This window comes from Akanthomyces muscarius, chromosome 4 (assembly GCF_028009165.1).
Source record: "Akanthomyces muscarius strain Ve6 chromosome 4, whole genome shotgun sequence".
Classification (NCBI taxonomy): Eukaryota; Fungi; Ascomycota; class Sordariomycetes; order Hypocreales; family Cordycipitaceae; genus Akanthomyces; species Akanthomyces muscarius.
In genome coordinates this window covers 1,703,251-1,727,235 of record NC_079244.1, presented here as the reverse complement: position 1 = coordinate 1,727,235, position 23,985 = coordinate 1,703,251, and the positions used below count along the sequence as shown (strand labels likewise).

Sequence of the window (23,985 nt, the reverse complement as noted above, 5' to 3'; positions counted from 1 at the left end):
ATATTCCAACTTTGTTTGCCGCACTGTCCCAACAAGTTGGTAGACTTGGTAGACAAGGCTGACAGATCCTCTAGCTCTTCTTCCTCTAGCCATCTACACGCCATGCAAGCACCTGCGCCGTTATAATGGAAAGCACTCCCTCGAGGGCTCCGCGGAGCCGCCTGTCTTGCAGCGAGTGCCAACGCAGGAAGCAAAAGGTACGACACCAAACTTGGCGACCCCGCGCTGCCACAGCCATGAAGCTCTTACGCCTTGGCCAGGGAAGCCGGCGGGCAACACCATGACGCTAATGTCGCTCTGTGCAGTGCAATCGAGAATGGCCGTGTAACCACTGCGTGAAGCGCAAAGTGGCAGACAAGTGCCGCTTTGCCCTGCCCGCCTTGCAAGCGCCGGCGGAGGCATCAACAGCGCCACAGAACCGCAAGCGCCAGTCCAGTCCAGACGAGGCTCACGCAGACATCGTCCCTCCCGCTCCGGACTTCCAGCCCGGAAGTTTGGGATATAGCACAGCCGAGATGCTGGCAGGCCTCGGCCTCGAAGAGAAGGCATGCCCACGATTCCTCGTGGCAATGGGAAAGAGACTAACTTCCATGACAGAAAGATGCGCCAGACGATAACCAATACTGGACCGACGCAGCTTCGTGCGCCGCGCTTGGACGTGCATTGAACGAATTCCCGAAACGACACTGGGTTGGTTAGTACATTGCTTTCTCTTTGTGCTACTGTTGCGCGTCTAACTACCGATTGCAGACTCGCTCCTTCGAATATTTTTCAACAACGTCAATAACCAATTTTATATTATCTACCCAGCCGCATTCTTTGACGAGTACCAGAGTTGGTGGACTAGAGTGCAAGAGAAGAGACCCGTGGCGCTCCAATTTACCGCGTTGCTGTTTACCGTCTGCGCTTGCTCCATTCAGCATGCCGACGAATCGCTCAGGGCAGTAATTCAGCGAGACTTGGGCGAGCATACAGAGCCGTTATCAGAAAAATACCACAACCTTGCCCGAGAATTGGGAAGCGTGGTGCCACCTGGATACAGCCACTTGCACAGCTGCCAGAGCATGCTTCATTCGTCTTATTGGTATATATCGCAGGCCAAATACCCAGAAGCATGGCATGCACTTAGCGCTGCCGCTCGAGAATGCCAGATACTTGGTGAGGGCAAAGCCAATCTTGTATACTCCAAGAATTTATACACTAACATAAATCCGCTACAGTACGAGAAAAGGACAAGGCGTTCCACGAACTTTCTTCCTTTGAACGCGAAATGAGACGTCGCTTATGGTGTATCATCCAGATCTTGGACTGGTGAGTCGCTCCTAGCTAATTTGTTAATTCCATGCAAGCTCTGATCATATGATAGGCAAATATCTGCTGGATTGGCCCGTGCCACTATTGTCAATTGGTCCGCTGTTGAAGTTGTGCTCCCAGCTCTCACCATGGAAGCCTTTTCACCATCACCAATGCTGCATATGAAGATACAGTCACAGCTCATCTCGCAATTGGCCGCCACGTATCCGAACAGTAATAATTTGGAACCGAATCAGATACGCAAATACCAAGCCACGGTAGAGAATTGGGCCAGAGCGTTCCCCCGGGTCTACGCGTTTGACAATCCAGACACATCCAAAGATGCGACAAACCCGTGGATCATTTTCAACCGATACTATCTGTACACAATGGCATATTTCCTCCTACTTGCTTCTATCCGACCGGTGATGCTGAAGGGATACACCTCTGCTTTATCAGAAGAAGAGAGAGACATCTGCTCGGATGGTATCAAGTATTGTGTGAAGAATATAAGAGTTGCCGTTCTGTGGGCTGAGCATGTCGATCGGCATGGCGGCGGTTATCATTTCATGACAAGTTCAGCCTTTGATACGGTTGTCCTATTATGCACGTGCATTATGAAAGACGTGGAGAACACGATGACCAAGAAAGACGAAATCTACAAGGAACTCGACAACGCCGTGTCTTTGTTTGCTCGAATAGCTCATACATCTTCCACAGCCAAATTCGCTCGTGACACTGCTTCTCAGGTTGTGGCGAAGCTGCAGCGCCCCAATGCGGCTCGCAATATACAAAAGAGACAAAAGACGGCTGCTGACGCGACATCGCCAAAACCAAAAGCTTCAAGTCCGGGTCTAGCCGAAGAAACAGGCTCTGAAACATCGCCAGAAAGCATGACCAGAGATGAATCTACTCCAGCTAGCATGTCGGATGGCTGGCAAGGATCTACCGACGGCGTGCGGGGGACTTCTTCTGTCGACGAACACAGGGCAAACTATGGCACCATTGACGAGTCACTGTCGCCCTGGCCCATGGATAGTTATGATGAGACGGCGGCAGCTGAACAAGCAGCCACCCTCGGTGACGACTTTGCATTTGAGTTTGAAGAGCAGGGGACAGATCAGCCGGTGCAGCTCGATGACTTCGCGGCATTGTGGGATTGGGAGGCCTTAGGTATGGGAGCATATCTGTTGGAAAAGCATCCGGGATTTTAAAAGTTTTAGCTTTGGTAGGCTGATGTGAAGCATGGTACCAACGATCCGGTTGAGTATGATACTATTCAAACCAGATAATATGAGCCAGTGGAATTTTGACGAAAGACGTCAAACTACATTCTCTTGCTACGATCATGATTCTTGCCACTGAAATGCCCACAGCATGCTTGGCGGATCCCAATCCAAACTTCCAATTATTGTAAACTATACAGTTTCGGTAGTTGCATTGCGCTTCCTATTTTAATGATATCTGTTTTTATCATAGTATCCTTTCACACTTCACCATGCGGAAGCGAGTCATTGCTAGTGTGTACATTGCCGAGGCCCGCCGACAATTAAGTGGCGCAGTAGCCACTCTAGCCGTGACGGAGGTGGGAAAAGGCAGCATTCACAAGCTCTGTGGGGGACATGCGCATCAGCCCGGACCCCAAATTCCGGACTTGGGGATGACAGGGCGGACTCGGGCAAGCAAACTTTAACCAGAGCATCCCATCTTCGACACTCGATACGACCCTGCATTTCTAGTCTGCATTTATACCTGGCACAGCGATCTATACCAGGGAATGACACAAAACATGCCGAGCATACAGACAAACGGCGCAGCGCACGCCGAGGCCGCGAACGGCGGCGCACCGACGCTGCCGGCCGTATGCGCCGAGCTGCGGCGCAAGGTCCTGGCCTTTCTCGACACTCCTGCGGCGGACGAGACGATTAAGCGAACACAGGAACAGACACGCATATCGCTGCAGGTCGTGGAGGAGGCGCTGAAGCGTTACAAGTAGGTCTACCCCGGCCCAGCCTTGTTCGGCTAACCCCGCGCCGCCTGCAAAGGGGGGAAAACGGACAGCGTGAAAGATGGGCTAACGACGGAGTTTTCGCCGCGGGATTAGATTCGAGGAGCTGTCGCTCTCTTATAATGGCGGAAAGGACTGCCTCTGCCTGCTGGTGCTTCTGCTGGCGTGTCTGCCGACGCTGACGACGGCCAACAAGACGTCTGCGCCGTCGCCGCCGAACGGCAGTGTGCCCCGGATCCAGGCCATGTACATTGCGCCGCCCGACCCGTTCCCCGAGATGGGCGAGTTTGTCGCGCAGTCGACGGAGGAGTACCACCTGGACCTGAAGGAGTACACAATGGCCATGCGGCCCGCGCTGGACGCGTACCTGGCCGAGACGCCTGCGGTCAAGGCCATCTTCATGGGCACCCGGCGAACCGACCCGTACAGCGAGCACCTGGAGCACTTTAGCCCGACAGACGCGGGCTGGCCGCAGTTTATGCGGGTCAATCCCATGATTGATTGGCATTACGTGGATATCTGGATTGTAGGTTGACAGGCAAGAAGAAAGAGAGAGAGAGAGAAGAGCTTCTAACAAAAGTGACAGTTTCTACGCCAATTGGAGGTTCCATACTGCAATTTGTATAACCTCGGATACACATCGCTGGGAGGCACGAGTAACACGAAACCGAACCCAAAGCTGGCCATGGACGCCGAGTGTAGCAAGTTTCGACCGGCGTATGACTTGACCCGAGATGAGGACGAGAGGCTGGGTCGAGGCCGGTAGCATGGGAAAGAGGAGAACATAGACGCGAGGAAGAATGCGTGCTGGATTTGGAGGTGCACATATCCGTAGACTATAGAGCATCATGGAATTGGTTTAATCGAGACTTTAAAGACAAGGAGCTCGGTGTCTTTTTTTTCTAGTGAAACATTCATCTTTGCGAAATGTGTATCGACTTATTTTCATTACAGCGTGTGCATCAGTTTTGCTTTTGCGAGTCGACCTAGCTCCTGAAGTCCGGGATCCTACCAATAGGCAAATATAGTCTTTGTGTTGAGTGGAAGACAGGTATATACTCTCAAAGCTAATGTGCATGTTTGGAGTCTTGAGATTTCGCGATACTTTTTAGTTCTCGTCGTTTTCGCCATGTAGCTTTGTAGGGTGATGCATGAGAATGGCACTTGGTTGGCGCCACAATAGTAGTGAAACGATGACTTTGGACGAAATTGGCGATACCTGGTTGCTTTTGCCCGAGGAATAAGACCAGCGACAAAGCAACGTTTGCGTGGACGTGGAAATGGAAGATTGGGAGATGATAGGCCAAAGGGAGATGGATGCCCACAGGCAGTCTTGTTCGGGGTTGGCGTCGATAAATACTTGACCTAGGTCGGCGCACGGGGCAGCGGTACCGGTTTCTCTCATAGGGTTAGCCGCAAAAGATCAGGTACCAGACAAGACAGCCAAAGTCCCCTGTCCTGGAGGACCTCGAACCCACTCCCCGGGAAAAACGGTGGGCTGCAGGGGACGAGAGGGGACACGATTGGGGGGCGGTGGCAGGGGCGGTCAACCAAGCTACTGAGCACAGCGTGGGACTTGAATGGTGAGTGGGTGGCCCCTGATCAGTGAACTTGACTGGCGCTGTTTCCCACCAAAATATCCCAAATATCCCCTGGGACGGCCTTGCCAGCGGCGCGCCCGCTGCAACTGCTAGAGCTCACAGCTGCCACCCGCAGTCGCACTAACGCTACGTGGTCCGGGCGTGGGATTGCTCTAGCCAACCAGCCTAGCCTCCTCTCATCTTTCTGCCCGCCCACGACCTTCTCCCCTTTTAGCAGCCAGCACGCACCGCTCTCTGTCCATCCCCTTGAGCCCTTCCTCAATTCATCATTCCGCCAACGGTTTTCTCCCCTTCCTCGTCGTGACAACAACAGCTCGAGCATTTATTCTCGACCTCATCGCACGTTAGGTTCTTAGCAAGGCGAATTCTTCTTGTTCTTGCTTCGCCTCGAGCCTATATTTTACCGCCACCGTCGATTCGCGACTACCAGAAGCCTCAGGGGCTAAGAACCGTTTGTCAAGATGTCGTCCGCTGCTGTACGTACCGTCTCTTTTGCCAACGCCCGCATCGTCAGTCCGCGAAGCTCGAACCCCGATGGCATTGCGGGCTGTGCGGGATGGCAGTACGCTTCCTGATTGCATTTTAAGAGCTGTCGGCTTGATGCATCGCGAGCTACAATGGCATCAAACAGAGCTGACCACCCCACCCCGCTACAGATGATCCGCCGAAAGAAGAATGTCAAGAAGGGTATTCAGTTCTGTCTGATGGTTTGCGGTGCTTCCGGAACTGGTACGTGCCAATACTCCCCGGTTTTCATTGAATTGGGCAATGGCTATCGCTCTGTCCCTGCCCCGCCTTGACACAGCTAACATTGCGCCCTAGGTCGTACCACCTTTGTCAACACCCTTTGCGGCCAGGACGTTCTCCAGCACAAGGATGCGGATGATGCCCACGATGCCCACGTCGAAGACAGTGTCAAGATCAAGCCCGTCACAGTCGGTACGATACAATTTGAATGGGGCCCATTCACCTTACCACATTTCTAATACGTGCCTAGAACTAGAACTCGATGAGGAGGGCACCCGCATCTCCCTGACCATTGTCGATACCCCCGGATTCGGTGACCAGATTGACAACGAGGCCAGGTACGAACCGACCCAAAAACAACATAAAGCACTATGGAGCCAGAAGCTAACACTCGCTAGCTTTTCCGAGATTGTCGGCTACCTCGAGAGACAATATGACGATATTTTGGCTGAGGAGTCTCGAATCAAGCGTAACCCGCGATTCAGAGACAACCGTGTGCATGCCATGCTGTACTTTATCACTCCCACCGGTCACGGGTATGTTTACTGCTTATCTCAGCGGCCGCACAGTTTCTAACTTAAAGTAGCCTCCGTGAACTCGATATTGAGCTGATGAAGCGCCTTGCCCCCCGTGTCAACGTTATTCCCGTCATCGGACGCGCCGACTCTCTCACCCCCCAGGAGCTTGCTGAATCCAAGAAGCTCGTCATGGAGGACATCGAGCACTACAGAATCCCCGTTTACAACTTCCCTTACGATGTCGATGAGGATGATGAGGACACCGTTGAGGAGAATGCCGAGCTCCGCGGCCTCATGCCTTTCGCTATTGTCGGTTCTGAGGACGTGGTTGAGATCGGCGGTAGAAAGGTTCGCGCTCGTCAGTATCCCTGGGGTGTTGTCGAGGTTGACAACCCTCGCCACTCCGATTTCCTTGCTATTCGCTCTGCTCTGCTGCACAGCCATCTTGCCGACCTCAAGGAGATCACCCACGACTTCCTTTACGAGAACTACCGTACCGAGAAGCTCTCGAAGAGCGTGGATGGTGCCACTGGGTGAGTTTCAGACGAAAACCGTGCTTGGATTATATAATACTAACCCCATCCACAGTGTCGACAGCTCCATGAACCCCGAGGACTTGGCCTCCCAGTCTGTCCGTCTCAAGGAGGAGCAGCTCCGCCGCGAAGAGGAGAAGCTGCGCGAGATCGAGCTCAAGGTCCAGCGCGAGATCAACGAGAAGCGCCAGGAGCTCCTGGCCCGCGAGTCGCAGCTTCGCGAGATCGAGGCTCGCATGCAGCGCGAGGCCTCTTCCCAGGCCAATCTCAACAGCCTGGCCGAGAATGGCAAGCAAGAAGAGTAAAGCAATCCACATGCGGAGTGTATATACCACGTGGGGACCTTGGTCTGTTTATGCTTGAGCCTAGGGCGTTTGTGTCTTTCTGTTCTTTGATTAAGAAACAGAAACTGAGCAGACCGGTATGAACCTGCCGCGTCAGAGCTTGAATTTAAGTCTTTTATCCGAATATGTTACAAAAAGCTGTCTATGAATGCGACGACGTTGGGGAGGCCAGTGACCTCAACTTTGCGCACGGAGCGTCGATGGTAGCCTGAATGGTCGAGAGAGCAATATGCAGGGGCGAGAATGAATGAGGGCGACTTGGCTCCGTGACGGTGAAAAGTGGCATTGGGCTTGGCCGGGCTGGTAATGTGTGAAGGGCAAGAAATATTTGTAGTCGCGGAAAGTGACTGGTCCAGATATTCATGCGTGTATACCCGTCCATGTCGGCGCCTGCCTAAGTGGCCTTTTAATTATTTTTCTTAGTGTTTTTAGTGGACTTAATGCAAATATCCGAAATACTTGTGCATGATTCAATAGCAGCTAGGACAGATATGAGTGTGACTGCTCTACGTAGGTGTGATCGCTACCGACTGAGGTGTACAGTGTACTCTTCTTGATACGGTTTGTCGCTACTGGCAATTAAGACGGCAGCGACTGAAAAAACAAAACGCGAGAAAATCAAACAAGCTCTTGAGAGGGTACAGAGAAAGAAAACGCCAAGATCCCATTAAATTCCATCGTCATTAAAGCAGCATCCTTCGTTGGCCAAAGTTCCATGCGCGAGTGCATCCACGCAAGCCGCACTTAGTTGTTAGACTGCGAGTTGAGGATGCGCAGGATGGCGAGGAACAGGTTGATAATATCAAGGTACAGGCTGATGGCGGCGGCAATCTCCTCCTCGACGTGGTGCTTGCGGAGGACCATCTGGGTGTCGACGAGGACGTAGGCGCTAAAGATGAGGGCTGCGGCGCCGCCGTAGAGCAGCTCGCCGGTGGAGCCGTAGGGGAAGAACATGGACATGAAGCCAAAGAGCAGCAGGCCCCAGAGGGCGCCGAACAGGTAGGGCATCCAGGAGGTGAAGTCGTACTTCGTCTGGCAGGCGAAGAGGGTGAGGGCGATGAAGATGCCGCCGGTGAGGACGACGGCGTTGAGGACGATGCTGGTGCGGTAAAAGGAGACGATGACGGAGATGGTGTAGGCCTCGGCGAGGGTGAAGAGCGAGAGGAAGAGGAGGTTGGTCGGATAGGACTTGCGCTTCCAGTAGGTGAGGCCAAGGAAGATCATGGAGCCGATGAGCTGGATTGGTGGTAGATGGTTAGCGGGAGGTTCTGGCGAGGAGAGGAGAGGAGGGCAAGGACGTACGGAAATCCAGACGACGCCTGGGTGAGCCTGGATCCAGGACTTGTAGGAGGTGCTGAAGAAGCTGAGGGAGCTGACGCCGGCCGTCATGAGGAGCTGCACGGTGAGAATGGTGTAGACCTTGCGGACGAATTGGTTTCGGATATCGACGGTGGCTTCGGCGACGGAACCGCCAAACTGTGGATGTGTTAGCTGGGGCGCGCTCTTGTCATCTGGGAGAGCAAGCTAGCATACCTTGAAGTCATCGGGAAGGTTATCCTCGCTGCTGCGCGCATGCGCAAAGAGGCCCTGCGCCTCGAGGCCCGCGGTGGCGGCCTCGGCCGTGGCATTGTTGGTGGACGAGGAGCCGTAGGCGGGCGGCGCGGTGGTGTAGTCGTCGGGCTCGTCCTGCGGCGCGGGCTGGTACTTGGTCGTGGAGCTCATGGCTGGCGATGGAATAAAGGGAAAAGAAATATTCCGGCTATCGTTGGATATCGCGGATGGGAAGAGAGATGTGATGTGGTTTCTAGGATGCGTTTGCCTGTAGTGGCGAAGCTGTGACAACCACCTTACGGCGGGCGGCCTGCTGAATAAGGCTGGAGGGTGGTGTGGCGTCCACGTAAGTGCGCCTTGGGAGGAGGGACTAAGATCCCGTGCTACTGTGGCGCATGACTAGTGGTTGGAATGGAACCTCCTGCTCGCTACCGAACCCAGTTGGTGTTCTTTTATATACAGCGTAATCTCTAGAATAGCACCATTTGAGAGAAGCAACTTGGAAAATCTCAGCTGTCACAAGCGCAAATTTGGCAAAATGAGATAACCCAGGCAAGATGAGATGGTGAAGAACTCCAACTCTTAAGGGTGGAGTCGCTGGCAGCGGCTCACGAAAACCACGTTTCATGGAAGCTGATAAAGGAGCGGCCTATCACATGGACAACGTCCAACGTCGTTTGCGTGAGAGTTGTGCGAGGCAAAAAAAAAAAAAACATTCCAAGACGTATGCGGCGTGCCCTCTTTTTCATCTTCGAACAATGGGAAGCGTAGAAACCAACTTGGTTGACTGGTATAAGAGTCAAGGGCAAAGGGAGGAGCTGCACTATGTTTACGAACCGTATGTGATGAAAAGAAATCAACGAAATGATGGCATGGAGATGGTGGTTCAAAGACGTGCTGTCATGCAGCAAATGTGATCGGATAGCGTCCTTGTTGCATAGTACAGCGCGGCCCTGGAGATGCGCCTCTGCTGCCTGAGACATGCACGACGACTGTCTACAAAAACCAAGAAAGAAACGAGGCGAATTTCTTTTCTCGTTTGTTGCTGCAGTGGTAAGAAGACGGTGACTACATGGGCGGTGACAATCATTTTCTCTAATTGAGCAGGAGATGCAGCCAATCTTGTAATAGCATGCACAGGCCATGGTTTAACTTGAAGTGGTGGAGACGAGATGCCTGAACGCAACGAGATGCCAGCAGCGGATGCGCCAAACTGTACCTCGTAAGTAGTCGGGTATCTCAAACAACCTGGTGGGATACAGGCAGCAGTGAAGAGGGATTCCAACTATTTCGTCGTTTGACGTTTCTGTGGTGCCATGAGTGCGTACCAGTGATGTGCTGTGCAGTGTTGGTGTTCTTGTCGACAGACGGCTAGCGGGACAAAACGGGCCTAGTGCGGCGGACGGGTAGCTTTACCGAGAGTGGGAGCCTGATTTCTTGTCATTGATGAGGACATGGCTCGTCAGATCTGTCGCGAATGTGCATGAGGATGTATGCAAACTTGCAAAATGTGCAACGCGGGAGCAAATCTGGCCTAGGTTAGGAGACGGCAGCTAGATTAAGTTGGTGGGGAGCTTTCCGTGGAGGAGAAGCCGCTGCAACACTTGGTCCAAGCTCTCTCAAGCACCCTGGCGTCGTGTTAAAATGACGGGCGTCGTTCGCTCATCATGAGATGAAGAAAAGGACACGAAGGAGACGACGGGGTGCAGCTCGTACAGACATCTCGCATCTGGGCTTGGCTGGCTGGCAAGCCGGCAAATGGATGCTATTAAATGGGTCCATGGGCTGCAGAAAATACGACGCTGGATCAGCACGGCTGGCGAGGGAAAAAAAGACGGCCGGGGTGAAGAAGTGCGTGCTGAAACCTGTCGTGGGGTGGTGGTTGGTTCGTTGGGTGTGATGTGCAGCGAGGGGGAGACTCACCGCTCTCTCTCTCTCTTTCACTGGCGCGGATCGCTGGAACTGAATACTGAGTAAAAGAGAAGATATGCGCAGATGGTGGAGACGTCCATGTACATGCCAGCCATGAAAAGCTTGAGCAGAGCCATGACTGGGGAAAGGGGGAGGAAGAGGGGCTCCTATTGCGTCTTTGTCGTCGTCTTTTCCCTCTTGCTCTGTGCTCCTTTGTGGTTGGTAAATCTGCAACTTGGTCGAGGCCACGAGCCCGCCGAGAACCGTATGGCGGTCCTGCACTAAGCAGCGCCCCGAGAGCCCAGAGCCCACTGAGGGCAGCGCTAAAACGAAGAGAGGGGAGCAGCTGTCGGGCGCGCAGGCAGAAGAAGCAGGTGCCAGGCCCCAGGGCATCAGGGGTCCACGACTGCAACAGAAGCTGCTCCAGTGGATGTGGATGGATGCATTGTGGCGCCGCCGCCTGTTTAAAACCATTCGAGCAAGGCAATTCAGGAGGGAAATGGACCTCTGAACGATGCTAGACAGAATGAATAAAATATAATGAAATAGGAGACTGCCAACGGCAAAGGCCAGCAACAGACAGCCAGACACTGCAACCCCACCTCCCAAAAGTCGCAACTACTGGTAAATACTTGCCAGGACGGTTCCTTGTCACTTTTTGCCCTCTTCACGCGCCAGTAATACTAGGCGCCAGGTATTAATTTAGCTGCCAGCTGCCAACCAAGGTGGGTGGTACTCGAACATCCTTCTATATCGATCCAGTCGCAGCTCTGCTATACCAATCCCCCACCGCTAGCCTCCTCCACCCGCCATCTGTCTTTCTCCATCTCCTCCTCTTCGCCTTTAATTTACCTCTGTTCAAACGCCCTGCTGGCTTCGAGGTAAACAAGAATTCTCTGCCAGGCAATTGCATTTACCCCATTGTCCTCTTTTCCTCAATACTGTTTGCTGCGATTTTGTTTGCCGTCGCCCTGCAAGCAGCACCTCGCATCGCCGTTCCCCTCCTCCCGCTACAGCTGTTTTTTTTTTTGTTGAAGTGGCGCTCAGACACTTCTCCTGAACTCTCTGCGCAAGCAATCTCGCCGCGTCCCTGTTCTTCTCGACCCTGACAGATATCAATTCGACGACATCCTTTTCAATTCTTGCTCACGCCACATTGCCTTTGACTCCTCACCAGGCTACCTATAACTGCATTCGAGAGCGGCCAGCACCAACTCCGTTACCGCTTACCTAGGGAGCTGCACCTCGAAACGAAGAAGAAGAAAAAAAAAGTCACCACCCCGCCACACCCAGTAGCCACCAAACTCAACCACCCGCTGTGCAGACTTTGTTAGGTACACCGCTCGACCTCGTCAACCTCGAATCCCAATTGCCTCGCCGCGGCCGACCGAATCCATTCTTCGCCTGTTGCAATGGAAAAGACACCCACGACCACGGCCGAGGACCGGCCTGCTACCGCAAAGTCGGCCCATCCGACAATCAAGACGGGCTCCAACGTCCCCAATATGAACGGGCCGCTTTACATGCAGACATCGGGCTCCAGCGCCGTCCTCGTTCGCAGGCTGAAGCGAAAGGACGAAGGCAGCTGGAAGCAGCTGTCGCGCTGGTTTGTCGAGAACCAAATTGGTACGAATTTATACTTTGCGCCGCTCCTACTCCTGAATGGCGCGTCTGGCGTTTGCCGCATACGCTGACCGAATGGGCGATCGCTCCATCAACAATCATGCACAGAATAAAGTTCGCTAACCGCTGTGCTTCGCTCCGATTAGGCCTCTCCTCTAACCTCCTCGCCCTGCTCTTCCTCGCCCACGCCTTTATCCCCAAGGCCCGCACGCATACCAACAAATTCTTCCACCTCTCGTATTTCAACCCCGAGTCTGGCAACTATGCCATTGGCGCCGATGATGCCTACCTCATCTCCTTCTTCATCGTCCTCTTCACTGGCCTCCGCGCTGGCTGCATGGAGTACATGCTTGCGCCGCTGGGCCGCTCTCGTGGTATCACCAAGCGCAAGGACTTGACTCGATTCACCGAGCAGGGTTGGCTTTTTGTCTACTACAGTGTCTTTTGGACCATGGGTGCTGTGAGTCGATCTGCAAAACTGCCCAAACTCACTGCTGACCGGTTGCATCTAGTACCTCTACTACAAGTCCCCTTACTGGCTCAACATGCGTGAGCTTTGGACCAACTGGCCCAACAGAGAGATAGACGGCCTCATGAAGGGCTACGTTTTGGCCCAGTGGGCCTTCTGGCTCCAGCAAATCATCGTCATCAACATCGAGGACCGTCGCAAGGATCACTGGCAAATGTTTAGCCACCACATCATCACAACCATCCTCATCTCCTCTTGCTACTGCTACCACCACACCCGTGTCGGTCACCTCATTCTGGTCATCATGGACGTTGTTGATCTATTCCTTCCGGTATGTTCATTCACACTCTACACGTGCGAATACTTGGCCTAATCTTCTCCAGGCTGCCAAGTGTCTCAAGTACAGCGGCTTCACTAATGCATGTGACTACGTCTTTGGCCTATTTATGGTTTCATGGTTTGCGGCGCGTCACGTCATTTACATGATGGTTTGCTGGTCAATCTATGCGCATATTCCTGAAGTCTTGAATTACGGGTGCTACACCGGTAGCAACGCCAATCTCGTCGGCCCTCAGGATCCTCCCAAGGGTCTAGGCCATCTTCTCGAACCGTACTACAACAGCACCGGCCGTGTCTGCTTCAACAACGCTATCAAGTGGGCTTTCCTCACCCCGCTTCTTGCCTTGCAGGTCATTACCATTATCTGGTTCACTATGATTGTCCGCGTCGCCATGAAAGTTCTGCGCGGCGACGGCGCCGAGGACTCGCGCAGCGATGACGAAGAGGACGAAGAGGAGGAGGAGGAGCTGGAGGAAGAGTTTATCTACGAGGAGGCCCTCGAGGAAGATGTTGGCGTCGAGGCGCTTGACTTTAAGAGCTGGGAGCGCCGGTCCGGCATCAAGCGACAGGCTAACAGCTCTGGCGTTAGCCTGCCCGGACACAGCGACCGCAAGGAGCTTCTGGGCCGCATTGGCTGCGACAAGCAACCCGAGTAAGCGGAAACGGCGTCGTTGAATCGCGGCGAGACGATTTCATCTTGGTGTTTGGAGTTGGGTCTATTTTGTGCGGGATTGCTCTTTACTACATGTTGTCTCCAACACGGCCAAGAGCAGCCGCGGGCTGCCTGAGCTGCAATTGCGTTTGAACTTTTGTTTTCTGTTTTCTCTCTCTCTCTCATCTTTCTATTTGACCTGGGATACCTACGTTTAGCCTCTGCTGCAAACGTCGTCGTACTACCGAACGGCCCCCTTTTTGGGGAAAAGACATACTTGCCTTCTAACTATACCTGCTAGAACAGCTCTCTACTGTATGAGCTATGAATAGTTTAGATTTGATTCATTCTTATACACTTTATGTTACGAGTTTGCCGCCCGCAAGGCTATCATGTGCCAGTATATACCATAGCAGCAAAGTAGACATCGAAATCTATATGCGGGGGAAAAAAAAGGTTGGTATGGAAATGGCCAAGTCACTCCTATGCTATTACTACATGGTATTCAACGTCCCAGAATCGTCGTCCCCTGCTGCTCTCCTAGCCGCTGCTTGGGCGTCTTCTACTGTCCTTCCAGCAGCGTCTTGGCTTGTTCTTGTAGCTTGAACTTTTGAATCTTGCCGCTCGCCGTCTTGGGGTACTCGTCGACCCAGAATATGTATTTCGGCACCAGGTGGCTCGACAGCTTGGTCCGCACCCAATTCCTGACTGCCCCCCTCGTCAGCACGTTCTCCCCGGCACCGCCGCCACCGGCTTGCTGCGTCTTGGCCGCCTGCGCCGCTGCCGTGTTGACACCGTCGACGGTCCACTCGTGCTTGGGGATGACAAACGCGGCGACGCACTCGCCGAGCTTGTCGTCGGGCAGGCCGACGACGCTTGCCTCCTTGACGCCGGGCAGCTGGAAAAGGCAGTTTTCAATCTCGAGCGGATGGATGTTCTCGCCGCCGCGGATGATGAGGTCCTTGATGCGGCCGGTGATCTTGACGTAGCCCTCGGCGTCCATCTCCGCCTCGTCGCCCGAGTACAGCCAGACGCTGCCGTCGTCCTCGGGCACGCGCACCTCGGCCGTGCGCTCGGCGTCGCCGTAGTAGCCCTTCATGACGAGGTAGCCGGCGGCGGCGAGCTCGCCGCGCTCGCCGACGGGGACGACGCGGGAGCGGTCGAGCGGGTCGACAATCTTGACGGCGGTGTGCGGCATGGGGGTGCCAACCGAGGCGCAGCGCAGCGAGAGCGAGTCGGAGGGCCGCGTCATGCAGCTGACGGGGCTCGTCTCGGTCATGCCGTAGCAGATGACGAGGTCCTGCAGGCCGATGCGGTCGTAGATCTCGCGCATGAGGGACTCAGGCGCAGAGCTGCCGGCGACGATGCCCTTGCGGAGGTGCTGCGGCGGGCGGGGGACGACGGTCCCGGACTCGAGCGCCTCGAGGACGGCGACGATCATGGTGCTGACGCCGTAGAGCCCCGTGGCGTCGTGGTCGACGCACATGCGCAGCGTCGCGACGGGGTCAAACGCCGGGCTGGGGAAGAGGATGGCGGCGCCCGTCGTGGCCGTCGCCATGTAGCCGAGCACGGAGCCGAAGCAGTGGAAGAGCGGCGGCGGCACGACGACGCGGTCCGAGGGGTCGAGGCCCATGCGGTCGGCGATGAGGATGCCGTTGTTGAGGATGCCCGTGTGCGTGAGCTGCGCGGCTTTCGGCATCGACGTCGTGCCCGACGTGAACTGGATGTTGATGACGTCGGCCGGGTCCAGCGGCGCCGACGGCTTGACAGGCCGGTCCGAGCCCTCGAGCAGGTTGCGGTACGGCGTCAGCACGCGCCGGCACGCGTCGAGGTTGAACCTTGTCCCCGGGTGGCTGACGCGGTTGTCGACGACGAGCATCTTGGCCAGGCTCGGGACGTCGGGGTTGGCAATCTTGCCGCCCTGCAGGTCGCCGCCGGCGAGCTGCGCGAGGAGGTCCTCGTTGCTGCGGCCCCTGCCCGGGCGGTAGGCGGCGTCGGTGACGGCGCCGATGACGAGGACCTCGACGGAGAGGTGGCGCAGCGCGGCGGCGACCTGCGCGGCGTTGAAGCTCGGGTTCAGCGGCACGAGCACGGCGCCGAGCTTGAAGAGGGCGTAGGTGAGGGCGGCAAACTCGGCGCCGTTGCCGAGGGAGACGGCGACGCGGTCGCCCTTGCTGACGCCGAGGGAGGTGAGCGACGAGGCGAGACGGTTGGAGAGGAGGTCCAGCTCGTAGTAGCTGAGCGCCGTCTCGTGCGACGACGGCGACGGCGGCGAGCGCGCGATGACGGCGGGGCGGTCGCCGTGCTGGGAGACGGTGGCGGCGAAGTGATCAGGGATAGTGCCTTGATACAGAGGGGGCTAGTTGTCGGATGCTGCGTCAGCGAGAGCAAGGTGAATAGTGTCTGTGAGAGGTGGTGGTGCTGAGTCTTGCGGTGAGAGGGCATCGTGATGAGTTGGGGGAAGCTAAGCTTGTGACGTTGATGGGATGAGGCGGCACCGCGCAGCGACCACGCAATAGCCCGGTATGAGAGGTGAATCTTCTTTTGCTGGAAAGAAGGAAATGTGAAAGTTGAAAGGAGCCAGATTTACCTCGCTTGGACCTGTGCGTATGCTCAATCCTTCAGTAGCCAAACATCGTCGCTGCTGTCGCTGCGCCGCGGCGTGGACGACACTTCTCCGCACGACACCACCGGCTGCTGCCGCCGGCGCTCTCCTCGAAGCGGCGGCCAGCATTGTGCGGTCTGAACTGTTTTTTTTTTAAAACAAAAAAAGAGGCAATCAAAGACCCGGAGCTTGACGCGAATTGGAGAATAAGTAAAAGTAAAAAGTCCCTAGCTTCCGGGAACAAAATCTCGCAAGCTTGCTGGGGCTGCTCACGCGTGTGTGGGGGTTGGAGAGGGAAGATGAAGTGAGATGGTAGTTAGTGACGGGGGCCGCTGTATTCCGCTCTACCGATATTCTTGTTCGTTAGCAGAGACGGGGCCGGGAAATGGAAATGCTGGGGCCGAGGTGGAATCGCCAACAGCTGGCTGGCCAGATAGTGCAGAGCACTAACTAGATAGAACTAGGTTGCCATCGGACGGCCGGCCGGCTTAGCGCCCGGTTCAAGAATCTGGGGTAACAGATTGGTGTATGGTCAATGCTGATGATGGCATCTAGATTTAACAAAGCAGAGACGACAAACAGTCTAGTCTGCGTATACACGTGGATTCATCTATCGGTCAATGTTTCTTTCACAATGCCGCCAATGAAAGAATTTCTCTCAAACGTCCCGGCTGTGGCTGTGCAAGCCTTGTGTCATTCTCTTCCAGATTTCAGCCGACCCAAGCCCGGTGTCTAATAATAAACAAAATAGGACTTGTGTGTAACAGGAAAATGCGCTGCCAAAATAGCTAAAACGGACGCTAGGTAGGCCCGGCTGCGTCCGGTTATAGATGCTGTTGGATGGCGAAGATGCTAATATTGTTTGACTTTCATGACGCTTATTGTCATACTGTTATTTTCCTCTTTGAGATCAATCTCAAAGCTCACCAGGCCAGTTGTCGGATCTCTCCCGGTAATCCGTGGTCCAAGGCTTGCTTCGTCCAGTACCTCATGGTGCCGACATCATCCACAAGAAACTCGCCTCCTACCACTGTGACGCGATGCTCACCACATACGAACCGCTCAGCCTCGCAGGCGCATTCCTCGCCCTCCTCCTCTGCGATCAACTCATCAGCAGCGGTGCTCCGCTTGGCTGTCCCCGGTGCCTCCTCAATCTCGGTCCACCCAGCGGCAATGGCAAAGGCAAGCCTGCTGTTGCAGAGGCCCTCTCTGGCATTCTGCCGCTGCAGAAGCTCCAGCGCCCGGTGGCGCACCCCATGCGCACGACACCGTATGGCGGTCAGAAAGAGGACGTCCATCATGGACGACGAGAATGAAAAGACGCGCCCGGGTCCTTGGTGCAGGCTGTCTCTCAGCTGCTCGCCCAGGGCAACGATCCTGGCAAAATGCGGGTCGAACTCGTCCCAGGTTGTTTCTTGCCCGGCGGGGTCTCTCTGAACCTCGATTTCCATGCCAATCTGCCGGGCTTGCAAGACGAGGATCGCTTCTTTGTTGATTGGCGAGTCCACGATGCCTTTGCGCCGCTGCATGAGGTGGAATTTAATGGTCCATTCGCTGAGGGCGGCCAAATACGCCCTGCGCACCTGAAATGCTGGCTGCTTTTTCGACGGGTCCATGATGAATTTGTTATTCTCCCCGAGCTCAAAGTACGCCTTGCTCAGAGGCTCAAACTCATAGTACGCGTCCTCTGGTGAGCAAAAAGGGTCTTCTGAGATCACTGGGGTTTCCAGGCTCCTGTAGTAGTCCTCTGACCACGGCCTCTGCCGAATAGTGGACGACTGGCTGACCAAACGGCCCATGACCGCTTCAACGGAACTAGGTGTAAGAAGGCCAATAGACGAGCAACTTTTACTGCCCGTGTCCTTCGTTTGCCTGTCTGCAATGCCCCTCTTCCATCTCTGCAAGATCCGTTGCCCGTTGATGATGTGAACAATCGCCGCTGGCATGTCCCCCTGCAGACTAGATATGGCCGTGAACAGCAGCGTCGTCGTCAGCAGCACCTCCAGGTCGAGGCTCGACAGCTCCGCCGACTTCATGATGCCGAGAACGCCTGCAATCGACTGGTTGTACTGCTCCAATGCGAAGCTGCGCAGACCCTGCCTCTGGGCCACCGTCTTGTCCCGGCCACTGACGTCGCTGCTGCCGGCCAGCAGGACTTCGCGCTGGTACATGGCGGCCAGCGCGCAGGACGCGTGCCAGACAATCGGATGGAAGCTCGTCGCCTGCAGCATGTCGCGGGAGCAAAACTTTTGGTCAAACACGCCGGCCATGCTGGATGCGGCGACCTGGCAGAGAAAGTGAAACTGCATCACCTCTTGCTCGTTGGTCTTGACGCCCGGCGGACGGACTGTGACGTCGGGCTGATGCACCAGTCCTACCCGACGCTCTGGGACGAGAACTCTGGAGTTCAATTCTTGATAAGCGGCGTCGGGCAGTACTGAAACCGCATAGCCAACGCCAATGCACTCTCTCGAAGCAATAGCACAGCTGTGGAGAAATTGTGAACTCATGCGACTTCGTGGTTCCTTGGAAAGGTTCTGTACTCACCGCCGACAAGAAGGCTTGCCCTCATCGCATTTCACACGGCGTTGCCTGAGTTACTCCACAATTAGATGAGAAAACTTTGTGCCATTGCCTTGCTTCCAGATAGGAAAAGTAGACAAGATGGGCGACTCACCTGCACGTTAAACAGCCTGTCCGCTTCTTTGGTGCCCACTTGCGCGACCTCTTCTTGGGTCGCAAGGCAATTGCTTGAGGGTCATTCCAGAGTCTGCCATTTTCTAGGATGAATGCTGCCATGTCGCGTGTGCACACGTCGGCGCCTGCAGTCTTAGATTCAGCATGTGTTGCGGTCGACAGTCTCCCAAGATATGAGGCAAGGCTGAGGAGTTGAGTTGAGCTTGTAAGGCGAGCTTGGAGCGGGGCCAGCGAGTTGTGGCATTCGTCATACCTAAGCGAGACCCGAGTCCCGGCTCGCCGCAGCCTGAATGGAGCGACCGACGAGGCAGGGCAGGCTGTCGCATAAGGCTGCACGATCCGGCTGTGGCTGTCGAAGGATTTTAGCTGATCGATAATCAAGTCACGCACTGCACACATTGTCGTCAGTCACACATTGTCGTCAGTCTGGTTGTTGATATTTTTATTGGACACTAAAAAAGCATCCGTCAATACTCAAGGCACAAACGCCTGCATCGATTCTATGACAATATTTTACAAAATGGAACAGACTCTTTAATCAAGAGCCCAAAAAGATAATAGCACGCGGCATATCTCTTCCACCTCGAGTGCAGCGCAGTATTTCGCCTCGTCCAGCTCCTCTTCTTTTTGTGTAATCTCCAGCAGAGGTGGCCATCATGACAAAGTGGCAACGCAAAACAAAACCCCCAGCGATCCGCATGTCTCCATCGGGAGAGACAAGACAAACATCGCAACAACTGTGGGAACCAGTCCCATTCGTATAGTGGTGCGATTGGAATTATATAATAGTCGAAAGGAAATAAACATAACGCCTCGTGTCAAATACATCGCATAAGCAAGATTTGAGATGCAGTTTTTGCGACCAGTGAACGAATCAAACGGCCGAGACGTACCCAGGCTATGAGTCCTGTGTCTCGCCAATGTGTCGCTGTTCTTCGGGTTTCCAAGATCCTGCAATGTTGTTAGCCGTATTCTGTCGATGACGTGGTTGGAGCTTACCCTCAAAATCATGCTTAACAAACGCCTGGGGGTCGTCATAATCCTTGGCACCCATCTGCTGGACACCGGGAGAAAAGCCAGTAATGGGAAGCACGACGACATCGCCGACCCGCTTGCTGACTTCCATGCCAGTAAAGTTGTGGAAGTCAATCTTGCCAGGGGTCGCAGCCATGTCAAAGAAGCGAGGGTCGTTGAAGTAGTCCATGATGGTGTCGGTCCAAATGGCAGGGCCAGTCAAATCGACAACGCCTTCACTGCCGTGCATGCTGCTTAGCTTGCCATTGGCCTTGAGACCAAGAGTAGCATTTGTAATGCGCGCAATGGTATCGCGCAGAATAGGGTGGCCGGGCTTGCTCTGGATGGTCCACTGGCAAAATTGAATGCGGCGGCTGTACCAATCGGCCCAATCCTCACGATCCGGATCAGCCTCGATGCCAATCACCATTCCGACACTCTCGCGAGATATGGCTTTGGGGATCCAGACGTCAGCGCTCTGGAGAGCAAAGGTATCAATGTCGGAGTAGATGCCGCCACGGGCAAAGAGGATGAGGTAGCGGAAGAAGTCTGCCTTGAGGACCGGTAAAGGGAGGGCCTCGTACGCCTCAAGGACTTCGGGAACCGATGCATAGAGCATGCGTAGCAGGCTAAGAGCAACCGAGTCGGTGATGACTTCGTGAACAAAGCCAGGGTGCAAAACGGTCCATGAAGCCTCTTGGTCGCGAAAATCGAATTCGCCGTCGGCAGGCGTGTACTTCCATGTTTGCCAGATGTAGGCAGGAAATTTCCTCTCGATATCGTAAGGATAGGTGTAAGAGAGCTTGTCAATGGTTGACATGTGCGACATGTCAACCAGTGGCTTCTGGGCGGCTACACGACTGCCTGGCTGCGTGACAGGGCCAGTCAAGGAGTCGCTTGAGCCCGTCGCAGTCGTGGCCGCTTGTCCAGTAGCAAAGGTGCTTGATGAGGCTGACGATCGGTGCGACTGGGACACGAGGAAGAAGACGGTCAACAGAAATGCCGCCGCAATAAGGGCCCGACGTAAATTCAACATTTCGTTGGTAGTATTATGTGGTCAACGAGGAGTCGTGGGTGATTTGAAGGCGGCCGTATATGGTGTTACGTGTCGTCTGGCCAGTGGCGGCAAAGCCAAGGTCGCGCGTCCTGGGAAGTAGTCGGGTTGCTGATGTTACTATAAAAGCATGGATACAGTTGAGGCTGTAGTAAAGTTGCAGCGCAAAACCAACTGAAGCCACACAAGACAGATTGAGGTCGAGGATCAATTGCCGACTGAAGAACGGCAGTGGTGGTGGGGTGATGACGACGACGGTGCTTCGTTTCAGTTCGAGGCGCAGTAGCGAGTAAGGTCTGTAACAGATAGATAGAGAGTGTAGTAAAGGGGCGCAAAAAAAAAGAAGAAAATTTGAGGAGCGAAAGAGTTATGCTCTTGAGGGATGATGCGCAAGCCCAAAAGAGCACGGAAGAAGCGAAGACAGAAATAGGGACGAACAAGGGAAAATGGAGCGAAAATAGAACGCGAGAATGGAAAAGCGCAGGTAAAGCTGGTATTTTAATAATGTGGATGCGATACGGGCGGCTGGCAAGCTACCTAGGAAAAAAAAATAGGGGGCCAGAGCAACGGATCTGGCGGGCGCGGCTGCCTTTGGCTGTGACGTACGGCGGCCGGGGGGAATGTGCTAAAGTTGGTAATGGTCGACAGTGGATGGAGGGCAGTGGGTGGGTGACAGTGGGTGACGGTGAGCTGACAGTGGACAGATGGTGGATCGCATCGCCTAGGGAGCCCCTGTAGCTCGTCTCCGTTTGCTCGTTTTGCGCTCGCAGCTGGCAGCACATGAGCAGCTGGCAGTCGTCGGGTGGCTCTCGGTGGGCACTGATAGCCACTGATGAGCACCCTGAACGGAGCACCTACTTTGCCTGGCCAGTCGCCGTCTCGGATAACGCTGCTGCTCGCAGGATCGCCCTCTAATCGACACTCGTTTCTTCTTGTTTCGTATCTGCACCATCCACGCAAACTTCAGCGCACCTTTCTCTTTTCGCCTAGCCTCGTAGCCTCGAAACTCGAACGCATCCACGCATAGTGGCGATCCTTTGTGCACGCGAGTCGATCGCGTCGTTTCCATCTTACTGTGCTTGCGGACAAGGGACACGCAAACTGTGCGCTGTTGGATCGACACCCGACCGCTACGCAACACAATTGCCATGTGCAATTCCAGTCCGTCAGCCGAGATGACCTTCATTTCCCCTATCAAGCCTCATCAATGGAATGCTTCCATCCGGCCATGACGGGCCTACCGCGCTAGCATCACGGCATGTCCCAGCGCTCTCTCGCCATTGGTTCCCACGAGCCAACCTGTCCACAGCTTGACACACGTCCAAGAGCCAAATGGCCACGCTGCATCGGCAAGAAGCCACTAATAAGACACAAAGATAAAAGTTCACCAGTATCGCTGTGATTATTTCAACTACCAACGAGCCTCAACATGACAACAAAGACTGACCTTGTTGCGCTGGCTGCTGGCAGTGTGAACATCTCGCTAGCATTGCGGCCCCCGACTAACCAGTGGCCCCCGGTGAGGCTTGGCCGTCTCCCTTTCTTGGTCAATAATAATACGCAATAATTCCACAGGCATATATCATACGTGCGTGTTATTGCTTATGGGGCCCTTGTTCAAGAACCCCTTTGTTTCCCCAGATAAAGGCCGTCCAAGTCGCAAAGTCGCATCACAATGCTACCAAATCATCTCGACAAATTGCTCGAGCACACACGCATCCTTCAGCGTCTGTGTAACTGTCCCTGCAATCTCGATATCGAAGCGCGTGCGCACCTGGAACCGCTGGCAGCCACGCTTACACATGCTTGGCGCACAAATGGGAATCTGGTCATTCTCCCACTAATTCGCCGTAAACCCTAGAGCAGACGCCAAAGCTGCAGCCCAAAAAATGGCAAGTGACTTGTGCTTGTCATTTTTGCCCTCTGCCGTGTCGTCATCTATTTGATGCTATTCTTAATATCGGGCTTTGACGCCTTGTTGTGGAATGCAGCGGGCTTCATCATGTCTCAAACTGCTCAAGCCTTGGGCCGTCCCCCACCGATGCCGTTCGATTGCCTTTGTTTCATCTAACACACGTCTGAGCACAGCCGGCAACTGGAATTTTTAACTTTAAGTCTCGAATGGATCGCAACAAAAATGGCAATGCAAGACGCACAATGCGCCGTGCATAATGCAGCTCGACAAGATTGCCAAGCCAGCGGAGTTGGCAGCAATTTTTCTTGTAAACCCCTCCGTGGCCACTGATAGTGGCATCCGACTTAGCTTCTGAACGATTCCCATCGCAATCGCTCTACATTGGCTAATCGTGTGTAGAAAGCTCCACAATCTGGCGAGGCGACTGCCATGTCACTTGTAAGTCGGACATCTCCTCACTCAGTTATCAATGATACTTTGGTACTCTGATACTCAGGTGGGAGGATGGTGGTGCAGAGCATCTTACAAAGCCGTGGCTCTTTTCTGTTATCTTGCCATGATTCAAGCTCAGTCACGATTCATACCCATGAGGTGCTAGCATGCTAACTGCCATGTAGTAACTAACGGTCTTGTGGCATCCTCGCAGCGAGAGGGCGTCTTTACTGCATATCACACACGCCCTAGCTTTAGTCGTGCAGTGTTTCGAAGTGACAGAATGCTCAAAACTTTGCGCATCAGTGATCAAATCATAATGCTTTGCGAGCGGTATCGCCACCAACTTTATCTAGCGGCATCAGTGGATGTACGGGTTCCGCGGCGCCCCTTGCTAACAAAAGTTACAAACGGATTTTTCATCCCATCGCGTCTGCATCTTTTCCGATGCTTGATGCGGAGTACTGTTCTCAATTCATAGCCTGTTCTGGACGCCGTAGCTTGTCTTACTCCACTGCAGCTGCAGGATGCGCTGCCGACCTTCTCTTTCGCAAGACAATTCGCCGGCACTACTGGCCGCCAAGCTTAAGCCGATATCAACGGGGAGGGGCAATCAATGCTGTTCTTATATACCTACTTTGCACGCCCTCCACTCTGCGGCGACATCGCCAGGCTGTCT

The 23,985-nt window shown here is 54.4% G+C and overlaps 8 protein-coding genes across 8 annotated transcripts; 4 read left to right on the top strand and 4 right to left on the bottom strand.

Moving 5' to 3' along the window:
- Positions 1–125: 125 nt before the first annotated feature.
- Positions 126–2,507, top strand: LMH87_011239 (uncharacterized protein; the record flags this gene model as incomplete). Its single annotated transcript, XM_056200347.1, has 6 exons — positions 126–197; positions 306–545; positions 598–694; positions 751–1,158; positions 1,221–1,311; positions 1,367–2,507. 6 exons carry the CDS (start codon positions 126–128, stop codon positions 2,505–2,507), a joined length of 2,049 nt encoding a protein of 682 aa, XP_056052205.1.
- Positions 2,508–3,082: 575 nt separating this feature from the next.
- On the top strand, positions 3,083–4,067 carry LMH87_011238 (uncharacterized protein; the record flags this gene model as incomplete). The annotated part of the gene is made up of 3 exons (XM_056200346.1): positions 3,083–3,285; positions 3,398–3,827; positions 3,888–4,067. The coding sequence occupies 3 exons, from the start codon at positions 3,083–3,085 to the stop codon at positions 4,065–4,067; spliced, it is 813 nt and encodes a 270-aa protein (XP_056052204.1).
- A 1,296-nt stretch (positions 4,068–5,363) lies between these two features.
- On the top strand, positions 5,364–7,005 carry LMH87_011237 (uncharacterized protein; the record flags this gene model as incomplete). Its single annotated transcript, XM_056200345.1, has 7 exons — positions 5,364–5,378; positions 5,559–5,631; positions 5,725–5,841; positions 5,900–5,987; positions 6,048–6,185; positions 6,236–6,700; positions 6,756–7,005. 7 exons carry the CDS (start codon positions 5,364–5,366, stop codon positions 7,003–7,005), a joined length of 1,146 nt encoding a protein of 381 aa, XP_056052203.1.
- Positions 7,006–7,788: 783 nt separating this feature from the next.
- Positions 7,789–8,766, bottom strand: LMH87_011236 (uncharacterized protein; the record flags this gene model as incomplete). The annotated part of the gene is made up of 3 exons (XM_056200344.1): positions 7,789–8,280; positions 8,347–8,520; positions 8,578–8,766. The coding sequence occupies 3 exons, from the start codon at positions 8,764–8,766 to the stop codon at positions 7,789–7,791; spliced, it is 855 nt and encodes a 284-aa protein (XP_056052202.1).
- A 3,152-nt stretch (positions 8,767–11,918) lies between these two features.
- On the top strand, positions 11,919–13,593 carry LMH87_011235 (uncharacterized protein; the record flags this gene model as incomplete). The annotated part of the gene is made up of 4 exons (XM_056200343.1): positions 11,919–12,132; positions 12,276–12,589; positions 12,642–12,929; positions 12,982–13,593. 4 exons carry the CDS (start codon positions 11,919–11,921, stop codon positions 13,591–13,593), a joined length of 1,428 nt encoding a protein of 475 aa, XP_056052201.1.
- A 558-nt stretch (positions 13,594–14,151) lies between these two features.
- LMH87_011234 (uncharacterized protein) lies at positions 14,152–16,323 on the bottom strand (the record flags this gene model as incomplete). The annotated part of the gene is made up of 2 exons (XM_056200342.1): positions 14,152–15,948; positions 16,180–16,323. 2 exons carry the CDS (start codon positions 16,321–16,323, stop codon positions 14,152–14,154), a joined length of 1,941 nt encoding a protein of 646 aa, XP_056052200.1.
- Positions 16,324–17,117: 794 nt separating this feature from the next.
- Positions 17,118–18,993, bottom strand: LMH87_011233 (uncharacterized protein; the record flags this gene model as incomplete). The annotated part of the gene is made up of 3 exons (XM_056200341.1): positions 17,118–18,681; positions 18,742–18,786; positions 18,872–18,993. 3 exons carry the CDS (start codon positions 18,991–18,993, stop codon positions 17,118–17,120), a joined length of 1,731 nt encoding a protein of 576 aa, XP_056052199.1.
- A 796-nt stretch (positions 18,994–19,789) lies between these two features.
- Positions 19,790–20,941, bottom strand: LMH87_011232 (uncharacterized protein; the record flags this gene model as incomplete). The annotated part of the gene is made up of 2 exons (XM_056200340.1): positions 19,790–19,842; positions 19,891–20,941. The coding sequence occupies 2 exons, from the start codon at positions 20,939–20,941 to the stop codon at positions 19,790–19,792; spliced, it is 1,104 nt and encodes a 367-aa protein (XP_056052198.1).
- Between the last annotated feature and the right edge of the window lie 3,044 nt (positions 20,942–23,985).